We start from the raw sequence: 16,596 nt of genomic DNA, 5'->3' as shown, positions 1-16,596 counted from the left end.
AAGTGCCTCGGTGAATGTGTATGCTCTGACTTCAACGTAACTATTTCTGTAGCAGTTACAAGCGAATGCCTTAATTTAGCTATTTCAATGCTAAATTCTATGCTAATTCCTTTTAACAATGGGTGCCTCTGCGGATGTGTATGCTTTAACTTTTAACATAGCTATTTCTGTGACCAGTCACAAGCTAATCATTCAGCCTTTTCAATGCTAAATTTTATGCTAATTCCTTCGTCAAGGCTCTTTGTTCCTCTCACACAGCTTAAAAGCCGTGATCTGAACGTGGCTCTCTCACTCCAGCGCTGTCCTACCAGACAGTCTCGCTCCCTTCACCTGATGAAGGCCGCTTGTGTTGTGGCCGAAACGTCGTGAGAATATTATTGTGTTATTTTATTTTATCAATTTATTATTTTATTCTCATTCTACGTGACTTTACCGAAAGAACCAAAGAAGAGTACCATTCTGTGGAAGTCAACAGCGGCTGTATGATGATGTGACTGGCCTCGGCCAGAAGAATAAGAAATGTCTGTCTTTGCTTGTCGCTGACAGCAGAGATGTGCGCTGCCTCGATGCTCGTTTTGACCGGTGACAAAATGCGAGAAGTTAAAAACGAGAGAAGGGAGCTGTTAACGGACGCCGGAATTGTCCCGAGTGTAGCGCAGCATGGTAGAGGCAATAGAGAGACCAAGGCAGACAACTTAAAAAAACAAAAAAACCAGGCGCCTTTATAAACACCACACACAGCTAGAGATTAACAGCAGAAGGGGAGGAAAACGTTCAGGTACAAAAAGAATAACAAGCCACGAACACAATGCGTGCCAAACAAAAACACAAGACGAGGAAGTGTTGTCCTCTGTGAAATGGAACACAATGGCTTTCTCCGAGTGTTGCGTGTCGCGCGCGTAGAAAAACAAACGTGGCCGGGCGAACAACTAAAAAAACTATAAACAAAAAAACCGCCGAGCAGACCGAACGTGGGTGGCTCAACACAAAACACCTGGCAAGGTCAGAGAAAGTGCGGAGAAGAGACAACACATGACAGCGGGGCCTGACGCTACCGACACACCGTGCAACCCTTGCAGAAAAAACGATTGCTACTACAAGTTACAAACCTTTAAAGTATCACGCACCGTGTCCGTGCGAATATTGGTTAAATTTTCGTTCCCTAATTTAATTTTGATTACACGCGCGTCGTGTCACTCGTGCAGAGCAGCCTCGTGGTAAAAAGGGGATATCACTTAGAACCCTTCACGTGACATTGTTTTAATCCACACACGCCCAAGCTCTAGAGAAATGTGCATTGTATGGCAGTCAAACGGACATTATTTTTCATTCTCAGGTGGATGGGTCCCAAATTAAGTTTAAAAAAATACAATATATTTTGATGGAGATTTGTTTGTGCTTTGCAACCATTGAGAGACCTTCAAGTTGCTATACTTGAGAATCCTGATGAATGACGGTTGGCTGAAACCAAGATTAAGTCCCAGAAGGCCAGCAATGCCAGCGCAGTGTTCAGAGCCAACTGGACACAGCGAAGATTGATTATTTCTACGTGAAGATAGCGATCCCCCCCTCCCCAACCCCCAGCAAACCTCACGCCACCACCCGGCAATCCTAGACTACCACTGGCAGTAGCGTGGCGTGGTCAGCAAAGGAATGAAATGAGGCTTGCCCCCCCTGTCCAATTTTCCCCTCCTCTCTGTAGCCCGGCGCCTGGGCCCTCCATCTCCGTGGCGCTTACTAACTGACTATGTCGGGTGGTGGCGGCTTGAACGACATTATATGTACGCGATCTAACCTAAAAACCACGATTATGTATCTTGGTCGCGAAAGCCTACGTGTTCAACTCAAAAGCTGCTCTACAGTACGACTGCCAACTTGGCCATTCACAGCACTGACAATCTCTCAGTTTGAAAGGTCTGTAGTTGATACACAATGGTCTGATTGATACCAAACGCCGAACGAGAACAACACATTCCTACATTTTTAAATACTGTCTTTTTGTTACCTTAAAAGGCAGCAGAGCTGATTCATTTTTTTTGTAACTCACTGTGCCAGCGTCTTGGCGATAATCTACTGCGTAAACATTAACGTTTGCACAGTTTGAATGACTGTCACGACTGGCTATAATACTGATACATACCGTGTCGGATAGCACCGGACGGTATATGGGCCACTTGGCAATAATAGCGATGATGTAATTTATTCATCAACGAGTTCATTAAGCCTGTCTTCACCAGGCAAAAGTTTTCAATACATATAATAATTAACCTCATATGATATTTTTACAATTTTTATCTACGATCAGACACTAACTACTCCAAAAAATTATATTTTTCCCGCAAAAAACACAAAAATTGTTGACGACTGATTCAACTTCTTCTAAAGACGTACCCATCTGAAACCGCTCCATTTAAAGATTCCGCTCTTTTTCATGAGAAAGAACAAAATGAATTAACGTAATGCTTTATGAGACGAAGCTCTCCTATCTTTCACCGTTTTAGAATTATTTAGATTTTAACATCATAAAATGCGGATTTTTTCGTTCAAAACCGCTTTAATCCGAAATATCTTAAAAACTAAAAAAGATAGAATGGTTCTCGCTTTCATTTTACTTGCTGTTTAACGCTTTATCAAACGAAAAAACCCCCACAATCTTATATTTTGAATGGTTTCTGAATGACACCATGCAAAAACATGATTATGGGGCAATTTAAATCGAGATTTGGGGGCCTTAAAATGAAAAATCTCGGATTTTCAGATATTTGTTGTTGTTTGCGTCCGAAAAGCTACCTGTGTACCAAATTAAAGCTGTCTACTTTATCGGAAAGTGCCCGAGAGGTTTGTGAGACATACATATATACATACATACAGATCAAGGTCTTTATTTATATAGATGAGAGCGTCGACGAGTCTCAGGATGGACGCTGTAGCATTGGGATATTCGGAAAGTTTTTTTTTAAAGAAGTACCCGGCAACCCCCCGCCACACACACACACACTTTTACGCGGCGATAACTCTCCAACTCTCCAACTCTCCAACAGTCCGTAGCGATGGGTCGGGAGCCCACTTGCTTGTCCAGCCATCTCCCAGGCCAACTCACAGTCCAGTGAGTATCACGTATCTGCACGTGATCCATCAACCCTTGCCCCTTGAATCATTCCATCACTCGACGTGTGCCACCGCACAGGCGATCCTACGTTGAAAAGCAGTAAAAAAAAATGCAGCTTGCAAATTGCGCAGCTCTTTCAAAAGGACAGCGCGAATCACAACGCCTTGAAACTGAACATCGTTTGTCGTGTGGCAACTTCAAATGATAGTACAGGGCTGCCTCGGCAGTGGTGCAGAAGGGCAGAAGGATAGCGTTGCGACACTGTTTACAACACGCTCGTGTGTGATGAAGGGACGCTTCATTGCGACAAACGAGAGGAATTCCACAACTCTCAGCAATGTACAAACAGCACAGTTCCTAAACGCACGTTCGAGAACCCGTCGGTAAGGTTCACAAGAAGCCCAAGGGTGTGGTGGAGCGGCATCAATGGCACCAGCTGCGATGAGCTCTTGAACTATTGCCAGAGTGTTTGAATAGCTTGGCTCGAGTGCTTTGAAGGGTTTCTTCGTTGGAAGATCATGTTTTGCATCGTATACGTGAATAGTGCACGTTTCCGATCATCTAAAGGCTTATGGAGAAAACGACTGCTAATTGTTTTTTTTGCATTATGCTGAACGGTACGTGATTATATCCTCAGCTCCACAGTTATGAGCAGAAAACACAAGCTACGACTGACAGCAGCACACGGAAATTCATTACACGCCATTGCCAGCGACACGCTTTCAGTGTGCCCAAAATATTTGTACACAACTAACACCGTGACAAGCTGTGCCTTAATAATGATACACTCCTGGATGAAGGCCTCCCGATGCTTCGTCGATCATGAGAGATGTTTAACTGGACTCTACCATGGGTCAGTGCAGGTTGGTTAGAGGAACGGCGGTAAAGACTCTAAGGGGAGAAGCCAGGACCGATTCAGATATTATTTTGCCACTGCAAATTAACCGTGGCCAGGAATCAAACTCAGGAGTGCAGCGTTAATAGGTCAGTACATTAACGTCCCCGACATAATGCGCATGCACAATGTACGTTGATTCAAGAGCGCAAAAGTTTGGTCACCACATCTACGCCTCTACATAAGGAAAGAAACAGGTGGACTTCTCCACAAATCTGTCTGTCGCCTGATGAAGCTAGTTGTAATTACTGGCGAAACGTCGTACTCAGATTGTAAATGTTGTGGCTTGGCATTTTCTGTTTACATGACAACCCTTACTAGTTGGCTGTGTCGGGTGGTGGCGGGTTTAACAACACATTTATATATTTATGCGATCTAACCCAAAAAACCTCTATTATGGACACCACCCCTTCCCTGATCCATCATAAAGTGTGTACACCTCTCACTTGTCATTCACCAACCCAAGACATTAACAGCCATGAGCCGTGAGCTGCGTATCCTGGATTACTCCGACCCCATGCGTGAATTACGCCTGGCTTAACGAGCAGCCCCTTGCAGCCCATCCCAGAGGGCATCGTGTAGGTTACACGTCATGCAACAAACCCAAGCTGCTGGACAAAGTGGCTTCTACCCAGAACCAACTCACCGACAGAGAGATATCTTACTTTTCAGACAAATGTGTAGTTTCTTTTTAAAAAACGGGATGGGGGCATTTTCCACCCATCATCCTGCAAGCGCGAATCATGCAACGAGAGACAATGGAGAAACAATCTGAGGAAAGCAGCGAGATAAAAAGTCTTCCGCCAACTAGCGTCAACTCGCATCAACTAGCACCAACTAGCGCCAACTAGCGTCTGCGTGGCTTTTTGCTCCCCTCGCATGTGCACTTGCAGCCACACACTCTGACGACCGGGAGGCTCTCAGGCGCGCTCCGCTCTCGACTGAACTCCGCGCCGGAGTCTCCTCCATCGCTCGCGTCCTCCAGCTCCAGCGTGCTCCGGTCGTCGGAGCCGTAGACGGCGCACATCGACGCGTTCGAGTGAATCGGCGGGAGCTTCTGCGAGGCGGCGGCGCCCATTGGCTTCGCCCGCGGGGGCGCTTGATCTCTCGCGACGACGAAGTCGTTCCTGAAAGGCTGCAGCACCGTGACCGTGGACTTGTACCGCGGGAAGGCCTGCCCCCGCCCCCCACCATCACAAGCGGCATTGCTCGCGGTCACCCTACTCGCCATCTGCACCACGGCCGCGGTGGCCTCAGCCAGGTCGACGATGGCCGGAAGCTTCGTTTGCGATGAGAAGTGGGACGTGTCGTCATCCACCGTTTCCGAATCCGGACTCGAGCCCTTTCCCTCATCGACCGAGCCCTGCCTGGTGGCCTCCACCTGGTGGTCCATGTTGCATTTCCGTCTGACACCGGGACTCCGCTTGAAGCCTTCGGCGAGCCCGTTTCCCTCTTGTTGCTTCGTTGGTATGGAAATGTCCTTATTTACCGGCCCCATTTCCCACAAACCCCTTTGCTGAACTTCTTTCAACACCATCCTTGTCTCTGTATTGCCTGACATCTCCACCCCTATAGCCTGATAGTTTCCTTTGGCACCCGCGGGGGCTTTTTCTCCTATCACTTGATTTGATGTATTATCCTTGACTTTATCTTGTTTTGCTCTCTCCTGCTTCACTAGATTATCTTCCTTCACTGATTTACCTTCTGCAACCCTCACCTCTCCCCCTATGCCTTTCACATCATTTCCACTACTCGCCTGTTCACGTTCTTTTTTGTCTGGCTTTGTCACGGCTTTGTCTTTCAAAATCGCCTTCAAGTCAAATGTCACGTCCAGCATTGCATTGTCCCTGCTCAGTGCAGGCTGTCGCTTGGCATCGTCCTTCTGAACATTTTGGTCTTTCTTTTCACTCAAGATTTGTCTAAGATCAAACGCTTGCATCACAGGTGTGTTAGCGATCAGCTCTTTGGCACAACGAATTTTTTTAAATTTATTTGCTAAACAGTCCTCACAGGGACAGTAGTCTCCTTCATCATCTTCGTCATCTTCCTCATCATCCACCTCATCATCCACACCTCCGGCATTCATGCCGGCATTCTCAAGATCATCGGTCTCATTTACGGAGGTTGAGCTGTCCACAGGCATCTCCGTTCTCTGCTTCTCAGCATGCTTCCGATTAAGCTCTTCGATGACAGGTGAAAACCTCTTGGTCTTCTCATCCTGGTACGTCGGCTGCTTCCTCAACGATTCCATCCTCATCCGGCGCAGCTTGGTAGAGTTCGTCGAGCGATGAGAAGCCTCGGACAATGGCGGCCGTGGAACGGTCCTCTCCAGTATCTCAGCCTCGACGTTCTTCATCTCCGAGCGAATGCTCTGCCGTATCCTTTTGGATACCTCTTCCTGCACGGCTTGGATCATCTCATCCACCTCTTTGTTCTCGCCGAGGTCCCACTTGAGCTTGAACTCGTGCATCACTTTGCTGTAGTGCCACACACACGTCTTCCCCACTTTCTTCAGGAGCCGCCCCACCCACATGTTTTCCGGGTCCGACGACTTCTGGTAGACAAAGCTTCTGTCTCTCCCATCTGGGGCTTCCACCGCCGTGAGGATCGGGCAGCTATTCCCGCACGCCGTGTACATCCTGTCGAGGAAGTCCCCTTCGTCTCGAGCGGGAAGCACGGGCCCCCCTTGCGTGGGTGCCGGTTGCTTTGTGACAACCTTAGCGGTGCGCGTCACCTCTCTCACGCTTTTCTCAGCATCGGAAACGGCTCCGGCATCATCCAAGTTCACCGCCCTGGAGGTGCCCATGGCGCAAACGCCGGTGTCTGCAATCTCCCCAGGAATGAGCATACTTTCAGAAGCATCGTGATCGCTTTCAGAATGTCGATCTTCACTACTCCTCAAAATCAACGCAACAGATGCTCCCGCCACGTCTGAGTTCGTGCCAGTCCCACCATTTTCCTCCGGGGGTTCTAAGGCCTCATCTCCGCCTACATCTCGAACGTCCTCTTCGCCGGGCATTTCCCAAACGCACGGCAGCATGCGACGCTCGTGGATGATGCCGCATTCCTGTTCGCGCACGTTGCACTCGGAGGGCTCCTCCTCGGGGATTGTGTCGACGGGGCTCCTGTAGAGGGGCATGTGACATGTGTTGAGATGCCAGTTCACCCCGACGTCCGACCTGGGGATCTTCACAGAGGGCGGCACAGAGCCGTATGTCGGGGCGGCACCAACATTGCTTGACTTCAAGTCTTCCTCGTCGCTCGTGACGGACGTCAGGGAAGACGTTTCCTCGGAAGACTGTCGATCGTTTTCGTCGCAAGTCGACTCGGCGGATGCCGCTAAGGAAGAATGGACGCCACTGAATAAAGAATTATCATTGCATTGACCGCTGATGCCGTTTTGCACGCCCTGGGAAAAGGATTCATTGTGGGTTAAATAATTGTCTTCAGGTTCAAGGCCATCATGCATTTCACTGTCTACTTCTTCTTCTCCGTTCGTAATAATTCCATTAACAACGGATGATGGTAACCCAGGATCCCCATGTGTTTCCTGAACATGATTTGTGTGCAATACTGTCTCAGTGTTGCGAGATGGACCGGAGGATTTCTCATAATCTGCGGCATCGCCAGGCCTCTCCGCAAGAGGCGTACCCTCGGGCGGAAGATGTCTGATGTCCTTCCACGCCTTCAATAGTTTCTCTGAGGTGCTCGCCTGGACGGGCGAAGACCTCTTGGTGTGGATGCAGTCCTCATCCTCAAGGCTTCCAAGCTGGCCGAGGAACTCGAGGAAGGAAAGGGCCTCATCACGCAGCTGTTCGCAACGCTTGTCAGTGGCAGGACGGTGCCGGTATCGGCTTGGACAGCCATTGCACTGCACCTCTGAGGCAGGACTTGCGACATAGTTGCTAGTTTTATCGAGCATCAGCTTGTCCTTGCACTTTATGATGTTCTTGAGAATCTGAACAGACATGAGCTCGTTGCCATCCCTCGGCAACAATTTAGCCTCCTCACAGCAATGCACTAGTTGCTTCTTCTTGCCTATGTCCGAAGGGTGCAGGTCTTTCTCGAAACTTCTTACCTTCATGTTTAGCGACTGAGTTGTCAAATGAGGTGACCTCTGGAGGGCCTCCCTTATCACAGAAATCTCCGTCTCAATGCCCTGCTTCCTCAGCCGACAGTCAACACCAGTGGACGGATCATCGCCCCTGAAGATGGAGCTTGAGGCACCGTCTTGCACTTCCCCATTCACTTGGTGGGTTTCGCCCGAGCCCATCCCCAGCTCGGTGAGGTCGTCTTCCAACGCCTCGGGATTGGAGGAGATCTTCACCAGCCACTCCCTAATGGTGTCGTTTGGTGACGTGGACGGCAAAGACGCGGGCGCCACGAAGTGCGAGGCGTCCCTCCTCGCGCCTCCCACGTGCCGCGTTCTCTCCGCGTCCGACTCGTCTCCATTGAGGGCGCTGCCGCCATCGCCCCCGACATCCCGCGCACCATTCTCGTGACTTCCGAGCGCCGCATCACATTCCCCTTCACCGCCGCACGGCGTCTCCTGCGCACTGCCTTCCACCGGCTTGCGCCAAGGCTGCCGAGCCGCACCAGCCCCATTCTCAGCCTGCTCTCTGAGCCGCGTCTTTCTCGCCGACGTGCTGGGCTTTCCTTCCGGGGGCAGCGGCTGCCACGACGGCCTCGGCGCCGTGTGCAGTCGTGCGCGCACGGCGTCGGCGCCAATCTCATCGGCACGCGGGGACCGCTCCCTGGTGTCCTCCCGCGAGGGCGCATGAGCCACCGCGGTCTGACCGGCGCCATCGTCGTCGACATCAGCCCGCTGGTCTCCGTCCGTGTCGTTAACATCGGTCTGCCGGTTTCCATCCGAATCGTCCACATCGGCCCGCCGGTCTCCATCCATGACGTTGGGCGCCGTCGCGCGTTTGTCGCACGATGCAGACGTGGCAGAGCGCGACTCGGACCGGTCGGTCTCGTCGACGTCGGCCGTGGCCCCATTGCTGTTGGTGTGCCGCGCGAGCGTCTCGGCATTGCTCGACGCGCTGCTCAGCCGCTCCTCGCCGCGCGGCTTCATCGCATCCACATCGCCCACACGCCTCTGGCTATTCACTGCAAGACCGAGTGAAGGATCCTCTGCCTCGCAATTGCCTTCTATAGATACAATGCCCGCATCAGCCTCCTGAAGAGAATTCGGCCTCTTGAGCAAGTGTTCGCCACTCCCAGTAACTTTCCGATGATCCTCGACATCATCAGTGTCCTCGGCATCGCTTCCACTCCTGCTCACGACGTACGTGTTATCGCTGGAGCAATTCGACGTTGCCACTTCCCGTTCATCGCCGTGGCTCTCAATGTTGCCCTCCATCAGCGCGTGGTCCACTTCTACGTCCTTACAACTTGCTTTGCTTCCCCAGCGACGTAGCGCGTCATTCTCCGCGCGCTCACGCATTTCCATCACGGCGTCCCTCGCTGCGGTGCCTGTCGAGGCCTCCTCCTCCTCATTACTGCGCCCGCACGGGGATGAGGAGGAGGCGGCGTCGCCAACGAGTCGGGCGCCGGCCGTTGAAGGCCTCTGCACAGATGGAAACACCCGGCCGCTCCTGCTGAAAACGCGCCGCCTCAGCGTGTGGAACTCCAGCGCTCCCCTCCCATCTTGTCGCTGCTCCATGAAGGCCACTACCTTCTGCAGAAACTCCTCCCGAAAGTCCGAGCCTACCGCCGATGACTGCCGTGACTCTTGCCGCAGCACGAAGTCCTCGTTCGCAGGCGGCGACGACGGCGGAGGCGGCGGCATATCCCTGTCGGGCGGGCTGGCGCCGGGGCAGCTGAGGTCCAGGCTGCCAACGTCGAAGGGGTTGGGGCTCATCCTGAATGCTGGATTCTTCCAGATGTCATAGTTCACAGGCCCTTCGAGGAGTTCCTCCGTGGTTTGCCAACACTTTGACGCCGAGCCGCGCTCTGAGCCGGTTCCCACTCGGCGCAGTGCGGGGTCGCTGAATTCCATGGGAAGGCGGGTGCCGGTCAGCCTGCTCGTCCGCACGTCGCCCGCGTTGGCGGCGGCGGCGCCACTCTTGTGCGCCGTGCTCTCGCGGCTCACGCGCGTTTTCCACGTCACCACCTCGTTGTGCAGGCGGAAGCGCACGCGCATCTCCACCGTCATGCTGCCATCTGGGTTGACGTGGATTCTCTTCTCGATGTCATCCTCCTCCATCGGCACCACCTTGGTTCCCCATTCTCCTCCGCCTCCTGCTTCTCTTCCTGCTCCTCCTCCTGATGCTGCTGCTGACAGCGGAAACATCTGATATAGGGTCTGGTCTTGTTGCTGGGACTGAGCTGAGGCTTGCGAATGGTCTGATGCCAGCGCGTGGGCCGGTGCGGTGAGGGTGCTGGTGGAGGAGGCGAAGGCAAAGCTGTCGTTGGTCGTGTAGTCGCGCCTGTAGCTCTCCGCCGCCCCGCTATCGCTATGTGCCCGGGGTCGGGCCTGTAGCGGCCTGATCCCCAAGGGCTTGTCCAGGTAGACGGAGAAGCGCTTCGAGCTGTGGCTGGAGGGCAGCTGTGGGTTTACACGCCTCTTGTGCAGCACCGCCCCAAGGTTGACTGCGCGGTGTTTATTTGGCAGCAGAAGGGACAGAGTTGAGTTAAGTGTACAAAGGAGAGAAGCGAAGCCCGGTCCGTCGTATTGAGGGCAGCAGTGAGGACAGTGCAAGACAAAGGGGTGAAGGAGGAGGAAACAGAAAAAGGAAATTACAATTTACAAAGTTTCACAACAAAGTGATCAAAGTGGTGGATAACTCAGTGCCACTGGATGCACGCTTAGAAAAGGAAAGGAAACGACTTGCGAGATGACATAAATCAAAGTGTGAGAACAATGTTGTTTTGTAAAGGCTGAATAACATTCAGGATTTCGTATGCAAGGTGAAAAATTAGGATATTTAAAACACCTTTCAGATTGTAATGCTAATAAATTGTTAGATTTTGTTACAAAACCACTATTTGTGTAAATACGAACATATGTTATCAAGTTATCAAGTGAAACTGCAGTGGTAGATGTTGGCATGTATAGTGGATGTTGGTGGGGTTTGTGTGTGTGTTATGATGGGCAGTAGTGTAGTGGTTAGAGCACTGGGAATCCCCTAGATTAACTCAGCTTTAAATGAGTACCTGGTGCGATGCATAAAAATATAGCACTGGGAATACAAAGGTGGTCGGGCATCATATTGGCCACCCACCCTCTCGATCGCTAAACAGCACTTGCCCCAACAGTCTACTTAGGCTACAGGGGATACCTCTGTCTTTCGTTCTCACGTCAACAAGCGATTACAATGCACGCGGAGTGGTCGTTCTTGGCGTGCTTGTGTATTTAGCGATAGGTGCCCTTCCTGATTGTGTACAGCGCCGGAGTTGCCAGAGTTCTCGTGTGCGGTGCGGCCAACCGCAGGCACTGGAGAGGGCGCGGCACCGTCACGCAGCACAAACCGTGACGGCAGCGAGGGTCACCGGAATCGCGCACTCACTCGTCTTGCCCTCGGCCCGGGCGGCACCGCGAGGGTTCTGCAGCAGCGGCAGCCGCGCGGCGTCGTAGAGCAGCGGCTGAAACGGCTCCCGACCGGCGGCCACCAGCGTGGATGGCACGTGCAGCAGGGCCTGCAGGCTCTCCACCTGCGCGGCACGGCAACGCGAGCGTTCGGTGAGTGCGTGCAACGCCTGCGCGCGCCGCTCGGCAAACGCTGGCTCAACGCACGTGTGGGAAAATACACACACCGCGTGCGCTCTCACTCGGCACGAATTCAATCGATGCGTGGCAACATATACCAGCATATAGAGGCAACACACGTGCAGAAACATACAACGATGACGATTCAGAAGATTTTGCTGATGTTGACCGTGGTGATGATGAGAATGACAATGACTCTGCTGATGATGGCACTTCTGATGTTCACGACAATAATCATGACTCTTCCAATTATCCCGCTGCCACCTCTGTCGATAACTCTTGATGACTGCGACGGACAACCTCGCTACCAGTCTCAGCAACGAGCCGCTGCCACCTCCGCCACGAGCACCACCACAATCAGACGCGCATGTGGGGCAAGTGCTCTTAGCGTGCACCTATGAAGGCCAGCACGGCACATGAGGGAGTGGGTATCCAGTACCAGGCCCGGCCTCCTTTGTCTCCCCAAGGAAGACAATCGTCACTGATGAGCGGGAATCGAACTCGGTCCACCGAGTTCGTAGCGCAGTGTGCTAACCGCCGCACTGCCACAACACACACCTACACACGGACACACGCGCGCACAAGCACGCGCTCATCACCTTGCGCCCATCGGTGGTGTAGAGCCGCGCCACGCTGAAGCCCATGATCTGGGAGGCATCGGCGAGCAGCCCGGCGAGGCCGCTGGAGGCGGAACGGCGTGACAGCAGCAGGGCGTAGCGCGGCCCCGTCGCATCGCCGTTGCGCACCAGAGTAAGACGACGCGGGGTGGCGCGCGCCAACCTCGGCTCCTCCGCTCCCCCTCCCATCTCCTGCCGCCGCAGCAGACGCAAAGCCTGGCGGCGGCTGCTGCTGCTCGTCAGGGGGCGGCGGCTGCAGGGATGGGGCATGGGAAAAGGTTAATATTCGGGTGTCGCTAATATTTGGTTGTTAGTATTTGGGTGTCGTTAGTATTAGGGTGTCGTTAATATTGGGGTGTCGTTAATATTGGGGTGTCGTTAATATTGGGGTGTCGTTAATATTACGATATCTGAGTGATCAGTTGCACAATTTAAATTGCCACTATGCGGACGTCTCTGCAACCAGTTGCGAGCACCCTGCCACTGGACATCCGAAATGCGATGAGTGCCTGTGCAAGACACACCTATTCAGACTTGCTTTCCCATAAAATATAAAATTTTAAATAAAAACTGTTTCCTTACTTGCTATTTATTTTGTTAATTATTATTGACGACTCACCTTTCTCACGCTATTCGTTGCGCACGGTTGCACTTCATTTTGCGCGCGGTTCCAATTTACTTTGCTCAGTCGGTGTTAGCCGCTGAGGGTGTGACGGGTTTCTTTTTTCATTCAAATTGCTGTATGCCCCCTGTACCATTCCCGTTCTGCCGTGATGTGCGCTGATGCACTACTTTATTGACGCCAATATTGGCACGGAGAACAAAGAAAGAGTTGCACGACAAGTCGCTCGACTTTCACGCGTCGCTCTCGCTCGTCGATTATCACGTGACACGCGTGCGAACTGCGATCGGCCGTCACATTCCTGAACACGACGTTTCATATCCAACTATCCACCGGGACGCGGACAAAGCAACCGCGGACGGCGACCGAGCCGAGCAATTCGAAGAGCGACTTTGTTTACGCGAACCCGACCGCTCAGGCGTGGGGCCCTCCAGCCGAGCCTAACGCTCAGGCGTCCACAACTCATGAGCCGAAAACCGAATCCGAACTAGTGCAAAGCGAGGGTCTCTCCGCACGCACCTCGACCTCCAGGGCTGGGGGCGGCGCGAGGCCTGCTCCAGGTCGAGGGGCTTGGCACGGCGGCGGTCGGAGCAGACGTAGGCCTTGCCGTCCTCGAGCTGCTCGAGGTCGCGCACTGCGTGGAGGCCGCGCGGCGTGCTCACGGTGCGCACGCCGAACGGCAGCGGCATGCGGCGCGACAGGTTGTCCAGCAGCGCATCGAACGTCTTGAACGTGCGGTTGTTGATGGCCACCTGCCGCGGGGGAGAGAGAACGTGACGGCGCCAGCGGGCGGGTCGGCGGAATCATGAGAATCGGAATCTTTATTTAGGCTAGAGGATTCCGATGAGCTATGAAGCTCTTTTGCACAGATGTCCAGTGAAACGTGCAAGCGCCGGCGAGGCGAGTGGCGTCCTGCAAGGCCTCGAGGTCCAAGTGTCACGTGCACAGAAGTTTGGATGTCACATGGGGTCGTGACCTCATAACAACTGTGTGTGCGACCGCGATTGTTCACCTAGTCTCCGGGTGTCTCATCTCTACCTCTTGTTTGTCTTGTTTTTCATCTCACCGATCGTTATCGCTCGCCTCCAGCGTTGTATTATTACGTAAATCAGTTTCATTGCCAATGTGTTTTCAGTCACGTGAGCACCAAATCGCTGACCCCCTATGAGAGTGAGGAGAAAATAATTTAGTGCGTAAAAATGTTTAATTTATTTGTCCACAAACATAGCTAACCCGCAGCCTGGATAATCAGCTCACAGCTAGCTAAGGGAGGACTGTACTCACCTGACCTCAAGTTGTTCAAAAGAGCACAGGTGCTCGCTTTAGTCGCCCATACAGGCTATACCCGCGGGGTCAAATCTGTCCACCCCGAATCTCATCTCCCTTGCCATTGCAGCTATACCCGCCTGTACAACGCAGCCGCCTTTGTCGAATTTCCCCTCCACGCGTCGTGATCCATCGACCCCAGGCCAAGCCTCCGCGTCGCCGAGTGCCCGCGCTCAGAGTGGCGAGAAACGCACCCCGGGCGCGCCCATCGACAGCGGTTATCGTCGCACACCTTGAGGCCGCCGAACTGCGGGTCTCCGCTCTTGTAAAAGTAGACCCTCTTGGCGGTGATGGGCTCAGCCAGGGCGGAGGCTCCCGCGTGGCGCACGCCCAGATAGTGCGCGAGGGTGCCGTCCGGGGGATGCGTGAGAGCGTGCGACTGCTCGCTCGACGGCGTGCCGTTCATCTGCTCCGACTGCATGGGGGCGAGCGCTGAACACACACGCACACGCGCGCGCACGCAAATAAATCCACGTGTAAGGCACCGTTCGCCACTTGTGCTAGGCTAGGTGCACTTTGAGACCACGTGAAGTGTCGAAGGCTTGCCGACAGGAGATCGTGGGACAGACACAGGTGTTATGGGTTGATTGACTGAGATGTAAATGTTGTGAGTTTACTCTCTAGCACACCGGTGTGCTGAACTAGTAACGAATGGGCATGTTTTGTTTACGTGACAAACGTTACTAATTGGCTGTGATGGGTGGTGACGGGTTTAACGACACATTTATATTTGCGCGATATAACCCAAAAACCTCTGTTATGGATATGGTCCCAAAAGTCTACATGTTAAATTGATTGAGATGACTGACAGATACACCAACTGTGCCCCCTACTGTGCCAAATTGCTGCGTTTTATCCGCCCGGCGCTCCGCTCATTGTTGTTGCGAGCATGGCTCCTCTGCCCTCTGTTGTTATTGGAGGGCAACTGCCTCCAACTGCCCAGTAGCGTCCTGAACGAGCCTACTCCACAGAATCTGATCTTGACACCGTTGTTACCAGTTTTTTGGCAAGTCCACTCTTTCAAGGATCTGTGAGCTTCTCACACAATCCAGCCTTGTTCAATCCAAGATGGACCGTAGGCAAGCCAGCTTGAATGTTAAAAACCGGCACAGATTTTTTTATTGGCAGGGTCTACGTTTTGCAAGCGTCGAAAAGGGAGGGAGTAACTGTAGCTGAGAAGACCCAAAGTTGTGTGTGGAGCGACAGGTCAGGTTTCACACAATGTTACGCAGCTGATGAAAAGATAATACGGCGCGACTGATTCTGAGTGAGACCATATAAGCACACTGACAGGAATGGAAACTTCTCCACTCTCCCCACAACTGCTTGATCACTCATGGGGAGGTGGAGTAGTTCATGACATAAAATACCCAAGGCCCATTTCTTAGTAGCATGCTGCAGGTTCAGCAACAGTCTCCAACTCCTCAGCTTGAGCAGAAATTACCAGATCATCAGAATACGTAACATGTTTTACCAATAGACAGCCATTCCTTGACAGCACCCAGGTATCGCTCAGCTTCCCACTGTATCTGTACCAGATGGAAATTCCTCTGGTACAGCCATGGAAAGCTTCTCGAACTACATGGTAAAATAATGTCAAGTAATGTAGGAGCCAGAGGACATCCCTGCCGTACCCAAGGTGAACAGAGAATAGCTCTGACTCCCGGCCACGTGGCTATACAGTGAGGGAAAAAAGTATTTGATCCCCTGCTGATTTTGTACATTTGCCCACTGACAAAGAAATCATCAGTCTATAATTTTAATGGTAGGGTTATTTGAACAGTAAGAGACAGAATAACAACAAAAAAATCCTGAAAAACGCATGTCAAAAATGTTATAAATTGATTTGGATTTTAATGATGGAAATAAGTAATTGACCCCCTCTCAATCAGAAAGATGTCTGGCTCCCAAGTGTCTTTTATACAGGTAACGAGCTGAGGTTAGGAGCACTCTTAAAGGGAGTGCTCCTAATCTCAGCTTGTTACCTGTATAAAAAGGGAGTGCTCCTAATCTCAGCTTGTTACCTGTATAAAAGACACCTGTCCACAGAAGCAATCAATCAATCAGATTCCAAACTCTCCACCATGGCCAAGACCAAAGAGCTCTCCAAGGATGTCAGGGACAAGATTGTAGACCTACACAAGGCTGGAATGGGCTACAAGACCATTGCCAAGCAGCTTGGTGAGAAGGTGACAACAGTTAGTGCGATTATTCGCAAATGGAAAAAACACAAAAGAACTGTCAATCTCCCTCGGCCTGGGGCTCCATGCAATATCTCACCTCGTGGAGTTGCAATGATTATGAGAACGGTGA

The 16,596-nt window shown here is 52.1% G+C and overlaps 1 protein-coding gene across 1 annotated transcript in view; it reads right to left on the bottom strand.

The window, feature by feature from the left end:
• LOC116941771 (lipoxygenase homology domain-containing protein 1-like) overlaps window positions 1-16,596 on the bottom strand; it is a 109,763-nt gene that overhangs the window by 71,967 nt on the left and 21,200 nt on the right. Inside the window, exons 2-5 of the mRNA XM_076066704.1 lie at window positions 14,516-14,715; window positions 13,477-13,709; window positions 12,318-12,588; window positions 11,519-11,663 (exon numbers count right to left, since the gene is read on the bottom strand). Of these exons, the coding sequence (XP_075922819.1) occupies window positions 11,519-11,663; window positions 12,318-12,588; window positions 13,477-13,709; window positions 14,516-14,704 (838 nt within the window). The 5' untranslated portion in view covers window positions 14,705-14,715. The remainder of the gene's footprint in view (window positions 1-11,518; window positions 11,664-12,317; window positions 12,589-13,476; window positions 13,710-14,515; window positions 14,716-16,596) is intronic.

This window comes from Petromyzon marinus, chromosome 12 (assembly GCF_048934315.1).
Source record: "Petromyzon marinus isolate PM22_M1 ecotype Great Lakes invasive population chromosome 12, UKy_Petmar_22M1.pri1.0, whole genome shotgun sequence".
Classification (NCBI taxonomy): Eukaryota; Metazoa; Chordata; class Hyperoartia; order Petromyzontiformes; family Petromyzontidae; genus Petromyzon; species Petromyzon marinus.
This window is presented reverse-complemented; position numbering and strand designations above follow the sequence as displayed.